General features: G+C 42.4%; 3 protein-coding genes across 3 annotated transcripts; 1 reads left to right on the top strand and 2 right to left on the bottom strand.

The window, feature by feature from the left end:
- Window positions 1-249: 249 nt before the first annotated feature.
- LOC128456679 (E3 ubiquitin-protein ligase CBL) lies at window positions 250-14,520 on the bottom strand. Its single transcript, XM_053440955.1, has 15 exons — window positions 13,932-14,520; window positions 10,859-11,106; window positions 8,738-8,884; window positions 8,296-8,452; window positions 7,856-7,977; window positions 7,599-7,736; window positions 7,058-7,145; window positions 6,778-6,909; window positions 6,460-6,669; window positions 6,247-6,363; window positions 5,848-6,137; window positions 5,414-5,581; window positions 4,747-4,850; window positions 4,472-4,657; window positions 250-4,239 (listed from the first exon to the last, which is right to left on the bottom strand). Exons 1-15 carry the CDS (start codon window positions 14,073-14,075, stop codon window positions 3,800-3,802), a joined length of 2,691 nt encoding a protein of 896 aa, XP_053296930.1. The 5' UTR covers window positions 14,076-14,520; the 3' UTR covers window positions 250-3,799.
- A 782-nt stretch (window positions 14,521-15,302) lies between these two features.
- On the bottom strand, window positions 15,303-18,462 carry alkbh4 (alkB homolog 4, lysine demthylase). The gene is made up of 3 exons (XM_053440957.1): window positions 18,316-18,462; window positions 17,061-17,249; window positions 15,303-16,869 (listed from the first exon to the last, which is right to left on the bottom strand). Exons 1-3 carry the CDS (start codon window positions 18,430-18,432, stop codon window positions 16,348-16,350), a joined length of 828 nt encoding a protein of 275 aa, XP_053296932.1. The 5' UTR covers window positions 18,433-18,462; the 3' UTR covers window positions 15,303-16,347.
- A 322-nt stretch (window positions 18,463-18,784) lies between these two features.
- lrwd1 (leucine-rich repeats and WD repeat domain containing 1) lies at window positions 18,785-27,263 on the top strand. The gene is made up of 16 exons (XM_053440956.1): window positions 18,785-18,887; window positions 19,932-20,018; window positions 20,184-20,418; window positions 20,804-20,923; window positions 21,029-21,175; window positions 21,267-21,359; window positions 21,475-21,834; window positions 22,019-22,133; window positions 22,268-22,374; window positions 22,763-22,973; window positions 23,209-23,281; window positions 23,423-23,566; window positions 23,816-23,922; window positions 24,082-24,243; window positions 25,125-25,234; window positions 25,363-27,263. Exons 1-16 carry the CDS (start codon window positions 18,820-18,822, stop codon window positions 25,513-25,515), a joined length of 2,292 nt encoding a protein of 763 aa, XP_053296931.1. The 5' UTR covers window positions 18,785-18,819; the 3' UTR covers window positions 25,516-27,263.
- The last annotated feature ends 184 nt before the right edge of the window (window positions 27,264-27,447 follow it).

The raw sequence follows: 27,447 nt of genomic DNA, 5'->3' as shown, positions 1-27,447 counted from the left end.
AGTTGTATTTGTACGTTTCTGGTTAAATTGTTGAACATGAGATCTCAATTACATTTCTGTGTCACTAGGGTTTGATAATATCGGCATCTGCCCCCAAAAAAATCCAAATCCATCCATAATTTATTGATAAAACATAACTACAGGAGATGAAATCCAGTGTCTACAATGTGTGTTGTTATACTTCATATCTTAAATGTAGAAATCTTTGTTTCTTTGTGACGTATTTAAGGACAAACCACAGATCAAATGTTAAAGAAAATACTGTTTAATTAAAAATCTTAATGGCTTAGGCATGAAAACATGGCAACACAATGAATGCTGAGGGTATTAAAAAGACAATAAATAAAATCATATTTACACAGGCAATAAAGCGATGAAGACAACTTATTCTTTAGCAGGCAAGTTCCTGTTGACAAGGCTCGTTAACGTGATTACACATCACACGTGTCATTAACGGTGGGGTGTGAAGCGACACGTCAGCTGGGGGGGGGGGGGGACTCTGAGTTTGTTTGTGTGTAAGTTGTGTCTTCTTTGAGTGTTTCCTCACACGCAGACACTTTCATGGTCAAGAGTTGGTCCCTGTTAAGAGTTGAAACTCCGGGATCAAGCGAAGGCCTGACGACACGCCCTCTGGGTATCAGAGGGAGCGGGGGGGTGGGGGGGGCGACATGAAGCAGCCAGCTCGACGCTTTGAATCACTTTGAGTTTTGGGGGCAATTAAAGCTGGAAGGTCTCCGAGGAATCACATCAAGACAGAAAACTTGAGATGGAAGATCCAACCAGCTTCAGCCTCGTCTGCTGGGACGAGGACGAGCTTCACTTTGACATTTCACTACTCTTCATCTTCATCTTCCTCAGTGGATCTTTTTCTAGAGCACGGAGGCGCCTGAAGAGATTCTAGAGACGAATATTCAACATTTTTTTTAGAAGAAATTATTTAACAAAAATCTGTCTAATAGCAGCCAGAGGAAATTGACCAGATTTCAGTGAATTAGTAACAAGAAAGTGCAGAACTGAAATTGCAGCCGCACATTCCATCCACTACATTTAAAAACTTGAGATGATTCGTTATTATGAGCTTATATTAGAATTAGTACATATTATTTCACAATTGCAATACAACTTAAATCATACTTTTATCGGCTTTTAACTGGTTTTAACGAACGTTGTTAGTTTTTGATATTTTCTTTTATGTTATCATGCTTATTTTACTTTTTTTTCTTGTTTTGTTCTGTGTAGCTTTATTCTTGTGAAGAACTTTAACCTTGTATAAATTTGTGCTATAGGAATTAAAACATTTTTTAAATTTTTTACCATTTTTCTTTATTGGTGAATGCGATTTTTAGCTGTCGTTTGTCCACCAGGGGGCACTGACACATTTATTATCTTTCTATCGTTAAGTATTCTGCCTAACAACTGTATTAATTATTAGTTTTTGATAATAGCTGTGGATCAAACGACATCGTATGAAGAAGAATCTCCAAACATTTGAAATATTCTTATTAAATGGACAAAATCACTGCTGGAAAACAGCTCAAATTAAAGAGAACAAACAGTTTTTTGCTTCGAGCAGTAAATGTGGAGAAGGAGTTTTGGTTTGGTGTTCGACAGAAGGCACATTTACTGTACATGTTACTATAGACACATCGTGACCATTAAAGCTCTGTGTCGGTAAAAGAGAAAAGGGAGAAACTGATTTCGGAGTTAAACAGAAGCAGTGGAAACGAGTGCGTCTTGTTTCTGCCCGTGTTCCTTAATGTGCACATTAATATGGAGCAGCCATCTTGTTCTCTTATTGTAAATCTGTATTCCTCACTGATGTCGCCCTGGACTCGGATCAGACTCCCTGCCCTGATGACTCAGACTTCCTTTCATCTTCACTCTCAATGTGCCTGTGATCCTGTTGGTTGGTTAATGCTCGATCCCTCGTGTAGATCACATCAAACCCGCGCTGATGAGGCGACGCATCATGAAAGGTGGGGGGGGGGGGGGGGGGGGGTGGCGCCTGGAGCACGACTGTTAATCAGCGAGAGAGAAACCTAAACACCTGATCTGAGGAAAGTCACAACTCTATTCTGTGTACTTCCTTCCTTCAGTTGAAGCTTCTTTGTTGGAGAGAAGATGTGAACGACTCGGAGATGAGGCCGGATCCGACGTTTCAGTCACTGAGCAGATCAGTAAATTATTCACAGGCAGCTGAAGGTGAGATCTCACTACATGGTTGGACATCTCATCTATTAAGGTTTGTCCTGTAACGAGTTTAAAGAGCCCGAGAGAGACTGAAACACCGGAGCTGCACGAGAGCTTCGGGGAAACGACGATTGTGTTGTGTGTGATTCCAGTGTCAGTCAGGTGGTGATGAGCAGGAGCATTGAACAACTGGAATGGGTTAGAGTTATTCCATCATCCCTCTGTGTCCTTTCAGCATCAGAGCGTGTGACAACGACTTAACACCGAGTACCTGAGTCCACATGACAACACGACAGCTGCAGGTGTGTGTTTGTTTGTCAGCAGGTGTGCACAAAAAAATACTTTGTCAAATTCCACATATCATGGTGGAACAATGGGACCTGGGCAGAGCAAGAATCCATTAACTTCTGCTGCTGATCCAAACCAAGAGGCAGATCTAGGATCAGTCTGAAATTGGGGCAACTGGTATATTAAGGGGAGCTCGGTGTGAACCCTTTCAATTAGATTCTCATAGTTCTGGTTCAAATACGGAAACATTAGCATGTGAGAGGAAATCGAACAGTTCGCCTTTAAAACGTCTTTTCACTCCTCAGAAAGAAACTATATGAGAATACATACGTAAGCTTTGACTAAATAAAAAAATCAGCCTCCAGAGAGTTAATGAGACAATGAACTTATCAAAACAATTCAGCCATTGTTAGTACCACACTCAGCACAGCACGTTATGAGAGTACTTCAACATTAAACTTGTTATTTCAATCCAGATCCGTCAGAGACTCGAGAGCTGAGAGGAGATATGGAGTCGAACAGAGAGCGAGCCACGGTGACACGTACGACACGAAGCCCTGCGACACTGCAACTGAACATTCACATTCGTTAGCATGAGCACACACACGCACACACACAGACACACACACACACGCACCACAGAGTTAATCACTACGACCAGAACTCGAGTCGCTACATCTTCGTACGCCATGATTTTGCCGAGAAGCCCGTAAAGCACCAAACTGAGCGGCTGCCGGCGGAGGGACGATCCACAGAGGTGACATCAGTGTAGCTTAATGAGACGGCACTCGGACCGGGGGGGGGGGGGGGGACCTCAGTGAGGTACAGCAGGGGTCGAAGCTCTGCTACGGAGAGCACACGGTCAAAGGCTTTGATTCTCTGCGTATGCTGCATTCAGGTCATAACACAAACCAAGTGAAAGATACTATTGCCATCGCCGGCCAGGAAACGTCAATCTCAAAATGGCAAATATGAGTAAACAAGAGAAAGAAAACAATGTCTACAAGCGTCCACGTTAATCCAAATCCTACAACTTCACCCGAGGATTCCTCTCAGAGAAGCTTGACCTGCTGAAGTTTGTTAAATGGGACTTTTTATGTGTATTTTATCATTTAAAGAGATTCAGAAGATGTCTCCGTTCCCTCGTTGATCTTCTGCTATGACGTGAACGCAGCATCGCTCCTCACAGAAAAGCCTTTAGGCAAGTACTTGTGGCCCTGCAGAAAAAGTGCTTGTTAAATGCTATCCATGGTAATGGCACAGAGTGAAGACAGGGACCACAGGGAGAGGACGAGCGTCCCCGGGGGGGGGGGGGGGGGGACTATGTGGCGATGTGCGTCGCCGAGGGGATGGTGACAAACTCGCGCAGGATGTTCTTGGCCGTCTCCAGGTTGTTCTGGGCGATCATCAGGGCTTTCTGGATGTCCTGGATGGAGTAGCCCTGCGACACCAGGCATTCGATCTCCCCGTTCAGCGCCAGGCTACCAGGGCCCGCAGCCGCAGAAGCAGCAGCTTGAGGAAGAGGAGCTGGGGGAAGAGGAGCAGGAGAGGCAGCAGCAGGAGGAGGAGGAGGAGCAGCAGCAGGAGTGGGAGGAGCAGGAGGAGGAGCGGCAGGAGGAGGGGAGTCAGAGGAGGGATCAGGGAGGTCTGGCAAAGGAGCAGGGTAATCACGGTTGATAGGCCGAGGCCGCCGGTCAGAGTTGGCTCGCCGGGGAAGGGGTTTGGGGGGGCGTTCAGGTTCCACGGCTGCGGCAAACATACCTGGAGACACATGGTGAAGAAGACGAGTCAGTGAGGAGGAGGAAGAGTGTTGATGTTAAACAGATTTTTAGTTTTACAAGATGATGAATAGCAGCTTGTAAGAACAATGTCTGTCCTTTGGGTTTTTGACTTTGTAGCTGTGATCAGAAACAATCATGAAACTTCTCCCTTCAGTCATTGGCTGAGAGCATTTCCAAAAACCTTCCAGAAGAAACCTGGTAGAGATACATACTTGCTTCTACAGCCCCGTCGATGCTGAGGGTGCTGAAGGCGGCTGAGGGGCCGCTCATATCGGACATGGTTCTTCTGGTCGGGGCCGGAGGGACGACCGGTCGGGGGCAGTCATACTCGTAGATTTCCTCCTCACTCGAGTCTTCCTTCTTGTCCTGAGGGACGGCTGCTGGAGGTGGAGGGTGGTCTGAAAAACACACAGCACAGTGAGGACGACCTATTAGAGGCTCCATACTGGGTCATACTGGTTAAAAGGACATTTCATTGTGTTTTTACCCAGATCAGACGTCTGTGGTGTCTCACAGGATCCAGCCTGAGCCTGGATGTTAAACATGGACTCGTAGACCTGAGGGTCATCAGAGTCGCTCTCAGCCGCCTCACTGCTCACACACAGAGAGAAAAACAAATCATTCAGGAAGTGTTATGAGTTATTCTTTATGTCTGGTCTTTACAGGAAATCTATCTGTGTAAACCATTCTCTTTTTATTGCAATGCTTGTAATTGAGATTAGTATTAGATCATTGAAAATATCCCAAATAAATAAAAAACGTCTGTAAAGCAATAACATTTGAAATCCACTCATCATATATATTTCAGTGGAAGTAAAAGAGTAGATATTTAGTATTTGGAATAAAACATTGTTTAAAAAGGAATAAATTAAGACTATTTCGCCCATTCGAGCATCATCAACCTTCATTTCATTTTAGTATTTTTGATTCTTTCAAATTCTCCTTAAAGAAATCATTTTCTAAAGGGTTTGAAAAATAATGTCAGGGATATGTGTTGAAGGGTTTAGAGCTGGAGCAAGTCTGGACAAACAGCGCTCCCTGGTGGACATTCAAAGCACAGCTCCAGATAATTGGTACAACAGGAAATTGACAGAACTAATCATGTCAACATGAACACATAAGAATCTGTGTAAACTGGGTGTTCTCCTGTTTACCTGGTGTCGTTGTGTTGGTTTGCCTGTGTCGGCGGGGGAGGCACCAGGGAGCCTGTGATGACCCAGGGTGCACCAGTGACCGGGAGAGAGGTGGGACTCATGTACTCGTTCTCCTCGCAGTCAGAGGACGACATGTCGCTGCTCAACACGACTGAAGCCGACAGAGACCTGATCACAGACAGAAAACACAAAGCAATGAGGGATTCTCTCAGCTTTCTTTTGTGGTTTATAAATTATATTCATTTAAGATAAATCTGAGGACAAAAAACTGATAACATTGACAATAAAAAACTGACTTAGACAATATAACATTGAAGGTGAGAACACAAAAACTGTGTAGCGTGAGAAGCGAGGAAGCCATGTGATCTTCCTCAGTTCCTGTCTCACTGAGTTACTGCTTCTCCACTACACCTCCCATCAGCAGCGCTCCATACCTGGCAGCCAGACAGTAGACGGCGTTGGTCGCCGACTGAGTTTTGCTTCCCTCTCCACTGAGTTCCCCGCCCTGAGGCGTGGAGGACAGGGCCGACGGGGCCTTGGTTGCGGGACGTGGGACCATGTAGTTGGAGGCCCAGGCGGGCTGGTCGGGGGTCGAGGGCAGGGGTCTCCTCTGAAGTCTGGAGTCCTGGCCGACCATGGAGGGGCGCTCCGGGGGGGGAGGAGGGGGCAACTCTCTCAGGGATGGAGGCAGAGGTAGAGGCTTGTCTCTGTGAGTCGCTCCCATCTGCACAGAAGACACAAAGTCACACAGTAAACACACACATCCCTGGAACTCTGGGAGAAGTTGGTGTTTCATGGTTGAGCTGCAGCACAACACACTAACACACACACACCTTAGCTGTGGCTCCCTGGGCCAGTGCACTGTGGGAGGTGGAGGGTCTCTGCTGCAAGAGGTCCAGTCGGGGGGGAACCGGGGGCAGCTGAGACACTGGAGATGGTGGACGTTCAACCTGAGCACAGACACACATACCATTACAGATGCTGCACGGAACCAGAATGAGATTTGAGTTGCGCTTCCTGACATTGTGTGTGTGTTGTTCTCTAACCTTGGTGCAGGCCAGCCTGCTCATGACAAGGTGCTGGTCCTCCAGGCGATCGTCTTCTTCATCGTCATTCCCAGCAGCCTCTGCTCTACTGGTCACCTGGAAACCAGCGAATGAAGCCCCTCCGAGCTTCGGGTGGAAGGGATCCACAACGATGGGCTCCGTGCCTTTAATCTCACAGCGACAGAACGGGCAGCCTTGTCCCTCCGACTCCTGGTACACGACACATTTTACAGTTTAGCAAGATAAGATCTTTGTAGATGTGAGCCTAAAACATACAGGATATCATTCAAACTACAAAGGTACAGGGAACAGTCTCACCTGCCAGGCGGTCAGACAGGACGTGCACATCAGGTGCCTGCAGGGCTCGATCTTCACGTCCTTGTCGTTCTCTGCACAGATCTTACAAAGCTGGAACGTGGAGCCCATCTCACAGTACAGCTCGTACTGCTCCTGCAGGAGCAGAGGAGGAAGAGGAGGAGTCACAAGCTGTTTGTATGGAAGACGTGTTGTAGTGTAGCACGGTGGCACTAGTTTGCCAAACGTGGAACTTATGTGTAAGATATGTCACATTTAAGTGGTGTGTGTGTGCAGGTCAAACCTGAGTAACTTTGATGTGGTCCTGAGGAGACGGTTCACACAGCCCGGTGAGGTCTGGGTTCTGTGCACGGCCATCAGGGAACAGATAGCTAAAGAAACACAGCACACACACACAGTTCAATATTTATTAAAACAACGAGCAGAGTTGCCCTCTGCTGGTCATTTTAGAGAATAAAGGTTTCTGAATACAGACCCCCCACCCCACATTAGCTTCACTTTCTGGATCTTTTCTGAACTTGTGTTTTAAACTATTAACTGGTAAAGAATAATTGTTTGTATCAGGAGCAAAGAAGTGTGTTGAACTACAGCAATGTTTCTAAAAACCTATTTAACCAGAATTAACTTAATGCCTCTCTCCCCACTATTATCAATTGACAATGATAATCCTTCTCTATTCTAAATAAAAATAAGATTTTCCGGAGTCATTATGGCGATGGCTTATCTTTTCCAACCTGTCCCTGGAGGCAAGTTTAAACTATAACATCCTATAGCCCCAATATATGCACGTCAGTGCTCAGACACTGGGTTGTAGTGGGACTCACAATCCTTCTCTGTATCCATCAATGAGGGCTTGGAACAGGGGTTTGTTATGGGGGATGGTCTGCAGGATGTTCCCATCAGCTGTCACGTAGCCGATAGCCCACTGGCCCAGCCGGGTGCAGCTCAGCCTGAAGATGTAACTGAAGGAAGGAAAGACAACGATGTAAACAAACTGCACGCAGACAGTGTTCACATGATAATCACATGTTGGCTGCAGTTGGAGAATGTGACTTGTTGGGATCATCACTCTTCGTCTCACCTGCCAGGTTTGTGGATGAACCGGTGCAGTCGGGCCTTGACCTCGTCATATGTCAAGAAGGCCATGTAACCAGGGTGAGTGACGGCCAGACTGTTCCAGTTCCTTAAAAGAGACGACCATGGCTACAACACACAAACACAAAACTTAATTATTACATCAGGTCTCCAGGTTTATTTAACTCGACCACCATTGAGACATAAAAAGAACCTTGTCCCTCTGATCAACAAGTGGTGGGAAGATGCTTAGAAATGCAGCAATGTGACATTCAGGATTGGTCAGGATGGCAATGAATCTCTTATCCGACACATTGGATTCTCAAATTGGAAAAGTTTTATCCCTCTAACACTCCAAGTGAAGATCTTTTACCATTTACTCATAATTTACACACCAGGGTGTTTGTAGAGCTGGTTCATAGTTTAAAACACTGTTCTCAGGTTTACCTGGAAGAGCCTGGTGAAGATGTCAAACTCAAAGACGGAGATGTAGTCGTTGCAGGTGAGGTCGATGGTGGACTTCAGGGCCATGGCCTCCAGGCCCGAGCTGATTGGATGAAACTCGTGAAGAGCCTGACGAAATGTCCTCCAGGGCACGATGGTCCTTTAGGGTGGGAGGGGAACAGAAAGCAACAGGTTTTTACAGGAATCTAAGGTTTGAAATCCATACATCAAGAAAAAGCTTCTATGTATTAACTCTAATCTAGTATGTACAGGTGCAGATTTGCAGAATTAATGCATTAAAAACTTCAGATTTACAGAAATTCACAAAGAAAATTACAAGCACAAACCTGTCCTAGTTAATTATCAAAATACCAGTTCAAATACTAGTTCCTCCAGTTCATTTTTTCAACTTTTTTTACAAATATTTGATAAAGCAGAAACTCACTTGTCCCCGAACGACCTTCTCCAAAATTCCGCAGCGTCAGCTTTGGTGATCCGGAAGTTGTCGCCCTGAAACAGGCCGTTGGGGAAGATGGCTTTCAGCTCCGCCAGCATGTGACTGAAGATCAGAGACAGCTTGGTGAGGTTTCGCCTGAGTGAGAGGAGAAGAAGAGAGAGAACACAAATCAATACAGGACACAATCAGTCAACCACAAACAAATATTTAACACTCACTTTTTCCATTTATTTTAATATGCGGGGTCAAATGGTGAAAAGACTATTTTCACTTTTTTTTTATATCTTAATGTCTTTTATGATTTTAGATTTGCTAAAAATACGCCTGAACATTTTTTGTAGTTGCCGTTTTTTTTTCCGTTCAAGAAAAAGCAGAACACATTCACAAGTGGCTGTTGTGACATCGCGCACACACCCTTAAATCCTTAAATAGACCTGTGTAGACTCACTAAAAACATCATAATTTGTTTTTTGCAAAAAGAAATGTATGTACTTTTTTTAGCATATAGAGCCTGGAAGTGAGATTTGATCACAAGGAATCACATTCAGGACGCATTAGCACGTTTAGATTGAACTATCAAAGTTGCATTCAGAATCAGACTTCTTGGGTCAGAGCGGTTTTCATGTTTGATATTTTTTTGTAGAGATGGTTTCTTGTGCCGTTTCCTCTGCATATATGAATGTGGTGACTCTTATGATAGAATCGTGTAGTTTATAGTTAGCAGTGGAAACACTAGATACAAATCTGAGAGGAGGAAGGATGAACTTTAGCCGAGTCATAACTTTTCTCAGAAACAGAGGAAGCGGGTACGGTTGCGACAGTTAAATCGCGGCTTCATCACACAGTCGAAAGATTTACATCCAGATCGCCCCGCTGGTCAACGCTTGGAAAATATCATGAGTCGTGTTTCATCACAGTGATGGAAAGTGGAAAAAACTTTTCAGAAACTTCAAAACAGCCGTGTGGTGCTTTTCACAGTCGTCACAGAGCCGTGACAGAGTCGGTGTCTTTCTTTAGATCGAGTGGTCAAAGCCCAAACTTGTATAATAATTATCTCAATGGGTCACTGCCGACAGAGGAGCTGTTCACAAACTGGGCCCGAGCAACGTGAATGAGTGACTCTGACATCCGAGTAAATGATGCTTCTCATAGTCTCCTGGAAATAAAACTGTAACACAGACAGATTGGACCGAGGACTTCCACTGACTGACTTTTTTAATTTGGAAAAGGTTTGTTTCATCCTTGTTAAAACAACAGATTGGATCCATTCAAAAGGTTTTCACTCATTTAGATAAGAAAACTAATACTATGTGCAACACTGATGTGTAAAGACGTGTGATCTATGGTTAATTAAAGCACAAATCTTTCCACTTAGAACATGGAGGTAGCTGCATTCAGCTACAGATCTGCCAAGTCAACAGGTTTTAGACAATAAGGATTTTCAGAATCAATTTAATGGATATGGTACCAACTCAAATCATGATTAGCTCAATCTGTCAGCTGCTCAAACACTTCACTGCTCCTTTCTTCTTCTCAATCCTCATGTATTTCCCCTACAAGGATAAATTACACTTCATCAAGACATGAGACTATTGTCGTTTGAGTTCCAGCAAATGTCCCGACTTTGTCTTTCACATATGAAGAGCGCAGCGGCCACGTGACCCAGTTGGACTGTTTTCACATTAACAGGGAAATGTCCAGAACAGTCAGACAAAGGGGTGACGTGTGTGTGTGTTTGTGTGGAGCACGCAGGAGGAGGGAGACGTGACGTATGAATTCCACTGCGGAAAACCGCGTTTGCGTTTATAGAACATCAACATTCAGCCTCATCTCAAAAAGCTCTTGAGTCTTGTCGTCTTTCCAAGTTTACGTCTACGTCTCTGTTTGGGTCCAGTGCACGTCAGAAACATTATCAACATGCCCACTCACTCGCAATGAATCTTTACTGAACATTTTCCTGCCGTGTTCTCACATGAGTGCACTCGGACATTAAAGATAAAATAGCTGGCAGTAAAAGTTCTGCAGCAACTGACTCCCAGGTAAGTGTTCTCACATTCAGCCCCTCCAAATAAAAATCCATACTTCAGTGCATGTTGGAGAGCAGCTTACCTGGGCTGAGAGTTCTCCTCGAACATCCTCTCCTTTGCTTCCTTAAAGAGACTCATCGTCTGCTTCGTCTTGTTGGTCAAGTTCTCCATGACCACGCGGAAGTACTCGTTTTCCCCGAGGATCTCTATCTTGCCCTCGTACCGAGACAGAATGGTGCGGAGGTGCTGGTAGGTGTCCGGGAGCAGGTCCAGGATGTAGGGTGGGCTGTTCTTCAGCGCCACCTTGGGGTTCTGGCACAGACGTACCACCTGGATAAGAAACACAATGGTCAGATGAGACTCAAACTAAATAAAAACATGAAATATGTTACGAAGTCCGTAAAATATAATGTTTATATAATGTTATCATGGGAGAATAAATGTGTTCATAAACCTACATATTAAACTATCTTGTCTGCAAATTTGGGGTTTGTCCAAATAATGAAACTAAACACTGAAACAATCCAAAGATAAAAGTAGCTACAAACTGGTCCTAGTGGGAGAAATTCCTCAAAACAATGATCAGACAGTAACTCCTGAACTGTTACAGCGCTAAAAGTATCTCCTAAGCCTGAGGGAAGTTAAGTCTCCAGAACCTGCTGACGATCAGTCAACAACGATCCAATCAGCTTATCAATAAATCAAAATAACACCTGAGTGGCTAGTTGGTGCAATTCAAAGAAATTTAAAATATTCATTCAGCAGCACTGAAGAATCTGGAGTATCTTTACCATCAGTAACAAATATGAACTGAGTCTAAATACACTCTTCACATCCTGATAGTTTGACAGTTGAAGTGCGGACAAAAACAACTGGATTAATGAAATACAGCTGGTTTCATGTCTAATCAAAATACTTAACAACTTGATAGTTCACTTTTTCTCCTGTACAAAACGTATGCCAGTTAGTAAAACATTAAAAGTTATTAAAAGACAACAAGTCTTATTTCAAATAAGAACTTTTAGCACCATGTAGGAGGATTTCCTTTTCTCCTCTGCACGTTAGTTCTGTGAATCTGGTCTGTTAACTTGCGATTGACATTCTGGTTAATAATTTTACAATTTGTCAGCGTTTTCTCCAGAAGGTGAGAACAGATCTGACGCCTCATGATCCGACGCTGTTACAGCAACACCGCCGCATTCCTCAAACTCAGCAATTAACTCTGTGAATAGAAAGTTTTTACTCTTAGAAACAATAACGATCTGAGCCAAGTTGTAATAAGCAGGTCTAGAAGGACAGAAGCATCTGGGGCCCTAATGTACATGCATGTATTTGACTGTGACATGAATTTGTGTTTTAGATTTAGATTCCATCAACCTTGACTCAAAGTTCCTCAAACATGTCGTTGACTAAATTCTTTCACACCTGTAGACTGTGAAAGCAGACTGTGAACTCTAAGTAAGTATCTTACTATTTTTAAATGGACTTTGATGGTATTTTACTTCCTGTTCAGGCAGTAAAAACAGGAACAAGGAGGGTTAGCGCCTTCTTTTCTTTTTTTTTACAGCAGATGCTAATGAATAAATAGTGACAGCGACGCACTGTGTGCTTTTAATGTTTGCTTTGCTTAACAACATGACACTCGATAACTAACTAATTAAAGTACTTCAGCAGCAGAGGGGAAAGAGCCGGAATATAAAAGGTGAATTAAAAAAGGTAACAATAATAGGAATATTTGGAATATCACCATGCAAACATTGGAGAAAAGTATGTGAATATAATTTTTTTAAAAGATAATTTTCTTCCCTGTTGTGTTTCTGATCAGACAGAACTCACAAACATTCTCAGATACCGATTCAGTCACTTCCTCATCATTCAAGGAATCATGCAACGCGGAGATATAAAAAGTTTTAAGAAGGTCAAACAGCGAAAGGGATCAGTCGGCGCCATGTGACATCGATGACACATTAATACTGTGGGTGTCAATGAGGCGGCACAGCCACGTTTTTTTTTGCACCGTTCAGGCGGGCGAGGTTATATCATAACACGTCTCTGTGATGGTGTCACTTTTTAATCCAGGGCTCCTGAATTAATCTCCTCGTCCCTCTCTCTCTCCACTTTCTCCTCAGCTGCAGTTAGTGTGACAGCCAGTGACACTGTACAAAATCCCCCACACGGCACACAAGCGCTCCCTTTTAATCTAATACCAAATATAGTGCGTTTTCCACTAAGTCTATTGCACAATGATAAAGAGATTAGTGCCACTGTGACCCAATTCATTATAAATTAACCTAATCAGATCATGAATCCAGTGCGTCCGCTGTACTTTCAGTTTCTCTGGGATTCAGTTTGGCCCAAAAAGAGGGAGCTCAACAAGTCTATAAGCAAAATTAAATATCAAAAATATATTTCTGTACAGATGCCACAGCTAATCTATCGATATGGGTTTTAGGAGTAGCGTTTCATTTTATATATAAGGTCGGATTCACAGTAGGGGAAGTGGAAATGTGAATTTAAATGCAAATTATCTGTCTTAAAAGATGTGTGAGATTAAATCTAATGCAAAAGGCTTGTAGTAGTACAGTTTAGCATTTTATATAAAGTCATAACCAGAGCAGGTGAACGGGGTAAATGTGAATTTAAATGTCAAATATCTTTCTGTATAAATGTGTGAGAGTAAATTTAATGCAATAGGCTTTAATAGCATTGTTTCTCGTTTTAAATAAAGTCAGATTCACAGCATCTGAAGGTGGATTTATATGCCAATTATCTTTATAAAAAGATGTGTGAGAGTAAATCTAATGCAAAAGGCTTGTAGTGGTACAGTTTATCATTTTATATAAAGTCAGACCCACAGTAGTTGAAGGGGAAAGGTGAATTTAAATGTCCAACATCTTTCTGTATGAATGTGTGAGAGTATATCTAATGCAATGAGCATTAACAGCAGTGTTTGCTATTGTATATAAAGTGAGAACCACAGCAGGTGAAGGGGAAAATATGTGTTTAACTCATAAGACTTCAGGTTATACCAAAACAAATGTGCCCACAATGATGCTGCTGGTAAAAAGAGGGACGTGGCAGCGGCTGCTCGCAGCTTCAGCTCCAGGATTTACGTTTAAAACGCGTATTTCCACTCGTGACTACATGATCGATACCTTGTCCATGAGCTTCCAGCACTTCTCCACCATTTTCTTGTCGACCACGGCAGGTTGGTGCGGCTGCAGCGGCTGCTGGTGGGGCTGGAAGGCGTCCTTCATCAAGCCGATGAGTCCGGCGCCCCTCCTCGGATTTCCGGCCATTAAAATCGGTCGGCGACCAGGGGGGGTCAGCCCCGGGGCTGGAGGTTGACAACCGGGAGGTATCCTCGACTCGTCCTTCAAGAAAACAGCCGCGGTTGCTGCGCCTTCTCCGGGCTTAACATCGGCCACAGCTTGTCATGCAGAGTCCGTCCGGTCCGGAACAAAACGCTGTGTGTACACTGTGCTAGCTGCTAGCTAACATGCTACATCCGAGCAGCGTCTCCCACGGAGGCTCCGCGCTTCAACGAGCTGCTCAGGACATGTCCGGCATGTTCGTGGCCCGCAGTCAGCGGACTGGTCCTGGGCGCGGCGAGTTCCACCCTCCCCCTGAGAAAGCGACCCGGCTTAAGGATGAACTCCGGGCGTTAATAAGCCGCACGGAGCGACGCGCAGCCGGGGAGAGAAGCAGCTTCAGCACCGACGGAGCAGCGGCAGCCCGGGGGAACACGGATGTCCGGCACACACCTTCACAATAAAGGCACGGACTGTGGGCGAGTTTAACTGGGGTGAAATATGATCCAGGAGTGTGAGCAAATATTTATCTTTGACTGAAGATTCATAATGATAATATCAATACTATGATATCGTCAAAATAAAAGTATTCTCAAGAAGAATTACCTCTTTTGAGCGTCATTGCTGCATCATGATAAATACACAAAACAGTTAATACATCAATATATTATGGAATGCATCAAAATTATGTTTTTATTTATGAAAAATAAATGTGGATCAGGTCTGTGAGCAAATATGTATGTTTTACATAAGTAACACTAACAATACTATAGTTTGAAAATGCCTAATAGTATCATCAGTATGATACTTTCAAGTATATTATACTCATGGAGAATTACCTCTTTTCAGTGTCATTACTGCATTATGATAAATACACAACACAATAAATCAATCAATATGATATTGAATGCATTAAAAGTTATGTTTTTGTTAATGAAAAATAAATGTTGATCAGGTCTGTGCAGGAGTATGAGTGAATATGTATCTTTTACTTAGGTAACTCTAACAATACTATAATGTGAAAGATGCCTAAAAATAGTATCATCAGTATTATACTATCAAGTATATTATACTCATGAAGAATGGCCTCTTTCGAGTGTTATTACTGTATTATGATAAATACACAATATGTAAAACAATATGACATTGAGTGTAATACTGTATTATAGGTGTACAGAGAAATGATATGATACATAAGACAATGAATAAAATACATTAAACGCATGAAAAATAATTTATTTGTTATTAAAAGTATTAACAGCTACATTTGTGAAGAGCAAGATTAAAAAAATAATGAAATCACTAAATTTATATAATTCAAGGACACAAAAACTATTTTTTGCCTGTTTCATCACATTGGCAGTTTAAAGAGGAAATGGGAAATCTTTCTGATGAAACAACCAGTACTTGCAAGAGAATCGACACCACAGATGTCAGCAGAGGATGTTGCCATGTGTATGATGTTAATGAGATTATAACATGTACACAGGAGCTCCCATATTGGACTCAATGGCTCACTAAATCGTTTGAGGAGTATGAAATGACATGAATATTATTATTGTTCGTTCACACTCACTATATCTCAACCTGATAGACGGCGTTCTAAACTGACACTTTTCTCGAAGGTCATGTTGGAACAAACACCTGAGAGAGAAAATTCAAATTTATTTTTTCTCTTTCTTATTTCAATGCATTATCTGCATTTTGACAAACTTGTGGACGTCAATACATTTTACGTTTGACTTATTCATTGAGCAGATTTAAACCAATCAGCGCCTCAAATCTCTGGAGCACCGTTGACTCACAGGTCAAACCAAACCTGGAGTGCCTTCAATTGCTTTTGGACAAACAGTGTTCAGGTCAAAATATTAACTGGGACAAACTTAGTCAAACAGCCACAGGACAAAAGGGAATCAATAACAGCAGTCAAGTCCACAAGTCAAGACACTATGCACTTCCTTGGTTTTAAACTACAGAAGCAGCACATGTATCTGTTGCAATCTTCACATTCATATTCATATAAAAAAATCGACTGTGCACTGGTCAACTTGTAGAGGAGAGGAACTGGCGATTACAGTGTTGTGTATCCTCTGTTAACTGTTGAATTTGGAGATGAGTCACAGGTTCAAACTTCAAGCCTTCAGCCTTGGGAAGGACATCTTCATTCTGTTTCAATGCGAAAAAACGTTCAAGACTTGTCCATGTAGTCCAGACTCCCCTCTCTGGTTGTGCAGTTTTCCAGTGCCATCATCAGATCAGCTCATATTGGAGTTCCTTGAAAACTCAAAGCCATCTTTAACAGCTGCGCTCCCAGCTCTGCCTGCTGCCCTCCAGGTAAGAACTCTGCAGACAGCTCTCTGTAGGTGCTGCAAACTCTACGCTCATGAACATCCTCCCTGTGAATGCCGTGTTTCCACCTGTGCCGTGCCTCGTCGTACAACACCAGCAAAGATCTGCGAGGGAGATGCACAGCTACCTGGACATCCCCTCCGAGTCCCAGCTCAGGAAGACCCTGTTCAAGCGACATGGTGAGAGTGGTATTTGATAACATGTTTATGGTGACCAGGCGCTCCCCCCAAAGCCAGGAGTCGTCGAGGTGTGGGTCGATGGCAGAGCCCCGCTGAGGATGGTAATCCAGATTGCACTGCTCCACTGGCTGGAAGCATGACAGGCTTGGCTCCTGCTGCATCCTGAGAACTAGTTTTTGGCTTAAAGCAGGGAGTCCACTGAAGCCAGCCACACGTACTTTCTTTTTCTTGAAGTTCACTTTTGGACCAAAGTCCTGCAACAACAGAAGAGGACAATTTTGTTTATTTCATCAGATAATAATAATTAAATGGGAATTTCATGTTTTGTAAACAGTTACATTTACACTTATTGTACTCTTGTTTGATTAAAACAAGAGTACAATAATGTGTGGCAAAACTACCAAAATGTTAGAGCAAGCAAATGTTGATTTTCATTTGACATAACCTGTTTCCTTCGCCCAGACTGGGACTGGTTCCAAACATCCTGGTCTATCGAGCTTATCAGGGCCTTCTCCTCTGCTTCTGATATGAAGTTCTCCCACAGGAAGACACCAGGAAAGGGGAAGGACAAAGCCTCTGCATCCTCGCAAACAGCCAGTCTTGTCTCAGGATTGTAGAGAAAATGATGCACAACCTTCACATTAAATAATGTGAAATAATTACGTTAGGTTTACTATAAATTACTGATAACTGTTAGGTCTGACTGTAATGATAAAGCACAACGTTACAGTGATGAATTAATGCCTTTATCAGGAGAGTGGTAGGTTCATGACTTTAGTTACTTCCTGTCCGGGAATTACAATGTCAATCAAACAACGAAGCAGCATAACTGTAATGTCATTCACAAAAAAAAAATTCTAGAAAACTTTCCTAGCAGACAGTGGTGTAAGTATTAAACTTGAAAAAAGTATGTAAAACATTTAGGTACTTATACTTTACTTTACAGTTTTTACATTTTACAGCTGCTTTACAGGCAATTTAATGCTCAAATCCTTTTAAACACAAAACATATGGTGAGCTCGGAAATATGATGCTTTGTTTGTTTGTTGTGACATTGGAATGTTGCTAGTTGTGAGGTTCATCTTCCATAATTTTCTAAATCAATCAAGTTCAATAATCCTACAGAAAAACGTATAAGTTATATATCATCTCAAACTCAACCAGCTGAAACAGTAAAATGCTGCTTACACATGAAGGTATCAGTCATAATAATATAAAGGATTGTAGTATTAGTCAGAGGGGATATTTAACTGATATGGTTTACATTATAAGTATAACTTTATATATAATATATGTGCATTTTTTTCCCTGATGACTGTCAAAAACTTCTTAAATTTTCAACGAGGGTTTTAGCTGTGATAGATTATTTTACAGTATGATATTAGTACTTTCAGCTAAAGGATCTCCTCCTTGCTTTTTAGTGAGCACACGTGACAATAATGTAGTATCGTGTGGATGATCACTTCCGTGTATGTTGTTACAATAAGAATAAATGGTAGTAAACGAGCTCATGTTTAACATATTTGCACAAAGTAGATTAGTTTCTGAAGCTTTTGCAGCAGGAGTCGTCTTTTCAAGGAGTCTGGACTGTCCTGTGAGGGCACCCGTAGCTAGCTGTGAGTGCTGTTAGCATTAGCTGCGTCTCTTTCCTGCTCATAAAAAACGATGTTAACACAACAACAGTTTTCAGAAACATTCACCTCAGGAACACTCGGCTCCAATTGACACGTTCCCTTAATCTGTTCACACACGAGACAGCGGCGGACGCCTTTACAGGCGCAGGGGGAGTCGCTGCTGTCAGGAGCAGGAGCCATCATCCTGCAGCTACTTCCGCTAACAGCATAGTTAGCTCAAAGTGCTGAGCATCGCCACCTTGCGGAACCTGTTGGAATGTTCCTAATCGTTATTGAACCAACTCATTTCAACTGAGAAATAAAAAAGAGAGGAAGTTAATTTTTTAATAATAATTATTTGTATCTTTTAAATTTAATTTTTTTTTATTAAAATATTAAAATATTCTTGGCAGGGGCATTTTGTCAAGCTGATACATACTCCTGGTAACAAAGCTTGAATATAATATAATATAATATAATATAATAACATATCTGGTGCATATGAGAGGTCCCGTAACGTAGCAACGGCTCTGTGCTTGTCGCGCATGCGTCGTACTGGGCTCAACGCATGGCTGAAACCACGCCCACCGGATGTGCATAGAATTTTCCCGGGAAAGCTCAGTTTGTGGACGAGCTGTGCTGAAGCTGCTGAGGAGTCAGTGAGTAGTTTGATCTACATTATTATAAATGTATAAACTATAATAATACAGCTATGATCAAACTGGTGTTTACTCGTGAGGTGGATCTTCACTCAAAGTCAAGAATCAGTGTTTTGTTGTATTTTATGTGAACGTTAGTGACTCGAGACACCAGGAAGTGAAAGTGCTTCAAGCGTGGTTAGCCAAGCTTTGTTGTTTATCAGCAAAAACACCCCGCGTTTAAGTAACTGGTCTTAACTTTTCAAATATTTCATGGTGACTACTGAAAGTAGAGTTTGTAAAGCTCAAAATACAACAAATATGGCTGTAATTTGTGTTGAGTGACGTTTATTTAGTGTCTAAAATGATATTCTCTAGCGTTAACTGTCTTATATACACACAGTAGATGTGTATTTTTATTATATGAAATTGAATGAGATAGAAATTGTAGTTTTGGTTGAATAAAAACAGATAAACAGTCGGAACCTAAACAGTTTTTTTTTATATTAACCTCCACTTAAGTATTGCATGTTACTTATTGATACTCACTGATGCCTATTTTTTATTTGCTGCTGTAATGTTGGAAACAGTTGTGAGACTGATAAAGTATTATGGTATTTCTATGATGTGTAATATTTCCTGTGACCGACACATGTTTTAGAAGTAGGAGATTTAAGAAAAAAGCTGATTAAGCTGTGATTTTATATAAAACAATCATATTGAGATGTGGCTGCATTTTATATGCTGAGACCTTTGTCTAGTCTTAGGAACTTGTGCCCCAGGGGGTCAGTCTGCAGTTGAATATGCAAAAAGGCAATCAAAGGAGCTGAGAGGTCACACGCTTCTCCCTGTGGTGCTCGTCCAAATGCAAACTTGACTGAAACCGAGTTAGACAAAGACCTTGTAAAGACCCGGTATTCCTGCTGAGACAACCAATCACAAGTGCTCAGCTCCAGGTTCAGGTGTGAAAGCATTGAGGTGTTCGAGATCTGATCACTCTCCAAACACCCTCTGTGCTCTGTAGTTGTTTCTTTGGAATCTTAACCCAAGAGCTCCTTCCTACAGATACACAATGGAGAAAATAACAGAGAAACTTCTGCTGGAGAAAGGTTCTCCAAAAACCAACAAACTGGACAAAATCAAGACACTGAAGTAAGCTGGCTCTTTTCCCTCTGTATTTAGTGTTTGCTCTGTATGTGTCCGTCTATAACCTACAACCCTCCTCTAACCATGAGAGTCAATAATGCTGGTTGCCACCGATTATATTTGATTCCCTGCTCTGTGGAAACACTAACTTGAAGCTCTCTGCTCCTCTAGTCTGTCCAAACTCCAACTGAAGAATCAGGATTTGCCCGTCAAGCTGCTCTCCGGTCTCAAGTCCCTTGAGCGATGGGATCTGTCTGGGAACAGAATCCAAGAGTTTCCCAAGAACCTGGAGCTACCTGCGCTCCGCTACCTGGACCTCAGCGACAACCAGATGGAGGATGTTACGACTCTGGAGTCTCTAAGCGGTCTGGAGGAGCTGAAGCTGGAGGACAACCTTTATATCACGGTGAGGACACGGCTGAAAATCCAGAGATTAGAATATTCACATTATTGGCGATATTAAGGAGAATATACGAATTTTCCTTTAGGGATGATATGCAGTAAAACTTCATACTTACACCTCAGGTACTGGAAATTAAGGGGATTTGATTTGGACACCTCTCTGAATACATTACCTTTTATTTGTATGTTGATGAAGTGGTGCCGAACTCCATGAAGCCGCTTTTATGTTATTTGAATTTTAGCAAACAAGTTCAAACTAATACCGGACATGTTAAGTGCAAAGACAAACATGTTGGTATAAAATTATCCTCTCTTATTAATGAGATGATTCGCTCAATTAGGGGAAAAGGAATCATAAGTAGACTGTTAATGTGGCTTCTCTTCCTCAGGTGAGTGATAATCACAAGCTGATGGTCCTGTTACCCAAGCTGAGGATGTATAATGGTAAAGATGTCAGTACCAGTGCCAACCACCTACGCTTCGTCTACAGTGAGAACCTGAGGACCAGGGTATGAAACTGACTGATTAGTTTTGACTGGTGTGTCAGTTATCAATCTAATGTTCCAGGCTCTTCCTGCTGTCGGTGAACAAACTGTGTCTTTTTGTTATTTTAGACAATCGCAGTTTGGGAGAAGAGCTTCTCTCTCCCGGATCCCGTCACAGCAGAGAAGCTGTCGACCCTGGAGAAGAACTTTGTCAATGCCGCCCGACAGCAGGTTAAATACGGACCCAGCTCAGTCTCTGACTTCACCAAATGGAGGGTTAGTTCACGATGTCCTGTGCAGACATTTTCTTTTGTTTGTCCTTCTTGTAATTTTTAAGTAACCGTCTCTGTGCTTCTGTTTGTTTCAGGTGGAGATTATAGCTAAAGAGTACCTTCTCTCTCTGGTGGAACCAAAGAAAGAGCCGGAGAGCAACGAGAACACTGAGACAAAAGACAACTGTGTAAGGATTTGAGGGATGACCTTCTGTATATTCATGTTTGGACCAAGCTTTACTGACTAGACTGTGGCATTTTCAATCTGCAATGTGGTTTATATCATGCATTTGCTTTTTTCAGGAAATCTCAACTCCTACCAAGAGGAAACAATCTCCAGTAGCGGACGCCAACATTCGACTGACGCCTCGCAAGAAGCTGCGTTCAGATCTCCCAGAATCCCCGGTCCCAGTCAGTCCTCGCAAAACTGCCCTCCGCCTCAAATCTCAGCCGCTAACCGACAGCGTCCGGATGAGCCCCCGCAAGACCGAGCCGCCTCCCGTTACCCCCACCAGAGGTCGGCCGAGGAAGGACGCGCCCAAGAGGGCTCCTAAAAAAGATGACACGGCTCAGATTGAACAGGAGGAAAATATCAAAAGAAAATTTTCTACTGCCACAAGGCTGCCAAAATACGTGATGCCGATAGTGAAGAGCTGTAGCAAGGTAGGAGAAACAACTGTGAGGCATCTGCATGGGGTCACACAATGTCTGTATTGGGTTCAATCCCGATACTTAAATTAAGTAGTTTTGTTTGTGCTCAGTCATTGTGCGAATGTCTGGTCATTAAACTCACTTCCTTTCTTTCTTTCTTCTCTCTCCTTTATGCCCCTGTCTCTTCGCTCTGCAGCCGTTGCGTCTGAAGCCTCTCCACGTGCTCCAGTGTCACAGTAAACAGGACAACTCAGACGACTTCTCCACTCAGCTGTGGGCCTGTGCTTTCCAGCCGCTGCCAGATTCCACAGGTACATGACCATCACTTCCCTCACTTAATTCAAAAGCAGCCGTAGAGCCATTTCTAAAAGGAGGCTTTAAATGAGGAAATTAGTGGTTTTAAATACTTTTGACTTTCTTTGTAATCTCTCTCCTGTATTGACAGATGATTCTGCTGGAAGCCGCCTGGTTGCAACCTGCGGAGGAGACTCAGTCTGTGTGATTGACTGTGAAACGGGGATGGTGATGAAGAAGTATAAAGTTTCCGGAGAGGTCTGTTCCATTTATTCCCTCAGATTTCAGTAACCTTTCTTAGAATAGCTTTGGCTGAATTAGCTTTTGAAGAAAAACTCAAGACGTCATAGAAATTAATCAAATTTTCCGTCCTCGTGGTTATGACACAGTTTTCCCCCAAATTACAAAGAATCATCTCCTATTTCTTCCCTTTGGTCAATGACATCTGCTTATGTATTTTAGCTTGTACAAATACCACTAGCACATGTAACATGTTGATTTAGGATTCATTTAGTAAGTTTTGATGAATCTACGATGGACATGATAAAACTGGTGCTGCAGGAAAAGTAGCCTAATGTTAGAGAAATTGTGTGGATAAAGAAAACTCGTATTTATGTCCTAAAATCTTCTTTCTTTCTTCAAACAGGAGTTCTTCTCGTTGGCCTGGTCCACGGTGTTGATGTCCCGGGGAGGGGGGGCCCCGGCGCAGCACTGCAGCATCCTGGCGGCCGGTGGAAAGCGAGGACTGGTCAAACTGATCCACCCCAGAAACAACGTGGCCTATGGGGAGTTCAGAGCCAGCCGCAAGGCGCTGTCCGTCCTCCGCTTCAACCACCAGCAGGGAAACTTCCTCTTCAGTGAGTCACTCCTTACAGATTCAAATCCACAGTTTCCACACCAGTCTCCTGGTGTAACTGAGACCTGCTGCATTCAATCAGTTTTTACTTTTTAAATAAAGGTAAAAGCAACATTTAGGGATTTAACAAACAGCTGTAAAGTATTGGACAGTCCCAGTGGTTTCATACCTGACTCAGGATCTTTGACATTTCTGCTTTGCGAGCATTTGTTCATCCCTCACCTTTTCTCCTGCAGCCGGATCTTATGACAACAAGATCGTGATGTGGGACATCGGGGGAGTGGACAGCCAGTACAACTACAAAGTTGTGTGAGTATTTCTGCTTCGTTAATTCACAGATTAGAAATGGGTCTGTAGAACAACAGTTTGATCAGAAAGTTACGGCTGTTTCTTTTTAAAGCGAGTCACCAAAGTTAAACTATAATACTTCTCCTCTGTTTGTTGATCCAGTCAGCTGATGCTGTTGGAAACCAGCGCCACCCCCCTGCACATCTGCCTCCCGCCCACGTCGCCCAGCACTCACCTGCTCACGGCCTGCGAGGACGGCCTGCACTGCTTCAACACACAACTCGGTAACAACAGCACCACCAAGAGGTAAAGACACTTATCACAGGAAGATGAACAAATGTTTGTTTGCTTGTAGGTGTCCGATTCTTTTCAAGAGCTTTGCAGTGATGAACATAAACGTACTAACAGATTCCACGTTTTATAGGAAAGATGGTTAAAATGAATGCCTTCATATTAATGTAGAGACAACAGCACATGTCTGCATGAGTCTGGGTTTGTTATCTGGAGTTTTACTGTGTATAAAATTATAGTAAAATATGTTTTTTTATTCTTCAGTAGGTCCAAGGAGATGGAGATAACTTTCCCCATTTATAAGAAGGAAGACAAAGATCATGACTACCACACCGTTGATGGCCTGAGTTTCCTTGCTAACGACATAGTTGGTAAGAAAGGCTCCTACAGTGGATTTGTTTTATTTACGGAACCTCGAACATGTGCTCCCACATCCTCACATTGTGCCCACGTTCTCTTTTAAGTCCACATCTCAAATTGTAATCCTTTTTACTCCTCTGTTTCTCCTCTACCTCATTGGGCTCCTCTAGCCTCTAAGAACCACCTGCACGGTTCTATTTACTTGTGGAGCTGGAGCAAGACAAAGGCTCAGCGGCCGGACAAGAAGAACAGGACGGTGTGTGCTGTGGTTCTGGCTGAGCTGCAGTGGGCCAACACAGAGATTCCTTACCTGGCTCTCAACACCTGCCCCGGTAAGTTCACTTCAACAGTCGAGCTGCGTTCATCAAGTTTGGTTTCATTTCTTAAATCATCTTTTCAAGGCACAATAGCTAAGTGACTCTTTCCAGAAATATAATCCAAGTTTACAGTTTAGAGGGTTTATAGCACATTGGGTAGCTAGGGGGCGCCAAAGGGCAGTCGAGTGAATTTCCAGGTTGCTCGCCAGACTTTTATTACCTTCAACTTTAACAGTTTGTTGTGTACAAGGAGGCCGTCGACCATATGCTTGAATTAAGGAGCCTGTCCGTGACTCAGAGGAGAGGGACAGTTTGGTCTGCTTCAGTCCAGCCACCGGCTTGTTTGTCTCAGTTTGAGGCTCGACCAGTTTACCGTGTTTCCTGAGCTTTGTGTTTGAGAACATTCTCAGGATTAATGCTTTGTTTGACACGAGCTTGAAAAGGGTTAAAACCTTAAAATAGTTTTTCATGGGGTTTCATACAGTTAAAATCAACAATAATTATATTAAAACCAAACATTAAAATAAGTTAAGAGGCACAAACGAACCATATGAAAATACACCATATGTAACTCACTCCAGATGGGCGGCTACCCTGGCTCATCTTTATTGTTTTAAGGATTAATTGAATAAGGCAATGTTAAAAATGATATTCAAAAAATATAAACATGAGAAGATTGATTCAAGTATAAACATGTAAGGGCAATTAAAAAAAGAAGTACCAAAACATTCAAATAAAAGGTGTAAGTGCTTTAAGTTAAATTTTCTAATTTACTTAAGCGGTCAAGCATTTAGTTGTGATGTTTAAGATAAGGGGTTTGGGATTGTGTCTATCGAGTTGTTCCCCTGCGATAGTGACAGTTGAATATGTGTGTGTGTTTGTTTCCCTCTCTTAAGGACAAGTCTACGTAGTGTGTGGTGACGACAAAGGACGACTGTGGACGTACCACATCACCGACCTCCAGAACAACCGGTTCCAGAGCGGGAAACCCATTCAGCCCACTGAGGTATCGTATAGAGATGTTCCCTTACTTCATAACTCTCCTTGCATGAAATAGTGTTGGGTAAAGCCTATGGCAAGGACAATTTTGAAAACTTCATGATTTATAGACTCTTTTCTTTTTTGTCTTGGCAGGTGTTGGACTGGCCGACACCGGTGAAGAAGGGTCAGAGCCAAGTGGAGGGCCCCTCCATCAACAGTGTAGCAATGGACCCTGAGCTACGCTACCTGGTGGCCCTCAGCGACAAGAACATGGTGATAGTGTGGAAAAGAGACGAGTGCTCCTGAGGAGAACAGTCGTGTGACTTTTACTCCTGAAGGGAAATCATACAAGTGATTAGAGTTTCTGAACCGAGGAGAGAACAGTAGAGAATGTACCAAATGTTGGTATATGTGAGAGTACGTCCGATACAGAACTGATAATGTGATGGAACGTTACGATGTCTGTCACTGGATGTTTCTCCAGGATCTGGTTTCTTAGTAATTTCCCTCCGTTTGTATGAGGAAGGTCATGTTGACCCTGCTGCTGCAGTCACATCCGTCAGAGCCAAAAAAACACCAGATAGTTTAAAGTTATACAATAACAATTATCTGTATTTTCTATTTGAAAAATATCTCATTCTACACACACTGTCAATTTATACTGAAAAGTCACAACTGGAGGCGATAGTTGAGTAAAGTAGGGAAAAGAGATATGGATTGTCGGTGTGTGACAAATCATCAATACATTTTTATGAAAGTACAAATCCCCTAAAGTCCAACCTCAATAAATATGATATGCATATATTAAAAAACCCACAAATTCTTGGTCTAATGTCCCTTGAACGTGTGGTTTTATTTGAGTCCTTTCTCAGTTTCACGTCATGGTTTCAGTTTAGTTTTAATGAAGTGGTTCCGTGAACAGTCGTGTGACTTTTACTCCTGAAGGGAAATCATACAAGTGATTAGAGTTTCTGTACCGGGGAGAGAACAGTAGAGAATGTACCAAATGTTGGTATATGTGAGAGTACGTCCGATACAGAACTGATAATGTGATGGAACGTTACGATGTCTGTTACTGGATGTTTCTCCAGGATCTGGTTTCTTAGTAATTTCCCTCCGTTTGTATGAGGAAGGTCATGTTGACCTTGCTGCTGCAGTTACATCCGTCAGAGCCAAAAAAACACCAGATAGTTTAAAGTTATACAATAACAATTATCTGTATTTTCTATTTGAAAAATATCTCATTCTACTCACACTGTCAATTTATACTTAAATAGTCACAACTGAAGCTGATAGTTGAGTAAAGTAGGGAAAAGAGGAAATATGGATTGTCGGTATGTGACAAATCATCAATACATTTTTATGAAAGTACAAATCCCCTAAAGTCCAACCTCAAAAAATATGATATGCATATATTCAACAAACCACAAATTCTTGGTCTAATGTCCCTTGAACGTGTGGTTTTATTTGAGTCCTTTGCTCAGTTTCACGTCACGGTTTCAGTTTGGTTTTAATGAAGTGGCTCCGTGTTAATTATTACTCTACTCAGTTGTAATGAGAAGCTGCTGACACTGGTACTTTGTTGTTCTTTTACTTAATGAGTAAACCTGAACATGGTCCTTTTCACCACTGTCAACATGTGGTCAAATTACCGAGAGATGGCTGAGATATCTGTCCAGCAGCTGTTTTCAGTCTTACATACAATTTCTGCATTTTTTATTATATTTTCTTCTTTCATGTACATATTTATTTTTAAATCTGCACATGTATGGAACTGTTTAAAGACCAGCCTTGGACCTGTCTGTGTAATGGCGCCTTGTAATGTGCTGAGATGTTCAGGAATGCAAACACAGCAGTGTCGGCTGCTCTGTAAGGACAAAGTGAAGATGCATCTGGAAAGTGACTTCAGCGTGAGAACAGCGTGTTCCTTCCTGTGTATTTACAGAGATCCCAACCCACAGTTTTATCCCACACTAGTTTACTGAGCCTGATTATTTGTACCAGCTTTGTACATTGACCTTATTCATTTAATTAAAAAAAGACTTTGAAAAGAATGGTCCAAAGGTGTCGCTATTATTATTTTATTTGAACTGTACCATGTGTTATAATTAAATCCGTCTTTTTCAGGTCTAACAGACAAGGTTACTTAACGCCGTCAGACAGGGAACATAATCATCCATGATGCATTGTTTAACCTGGGATTTAGTAAAATAAATTAAATTTCAAATTATTCCTCTA

The sequence above is a fragment of the Pleuronectes platessa genome, chromosome 15 (genome assembly GCF_947347685.1).
Source record: "Pleuronectes platessa chromosome 15, fPlePla1.1, whole genome shotgun sequence".
Lineage (NCBI taxonomy): Eukaryota > Metazoa > Chordata > Actinopteri > Pleuronectiformes > Pleuronectidae > Pleuronectes > Pleuronectes platessa.
This window is presented reverse-complemented; position numbering and strand designations above follow the sequence as displayed.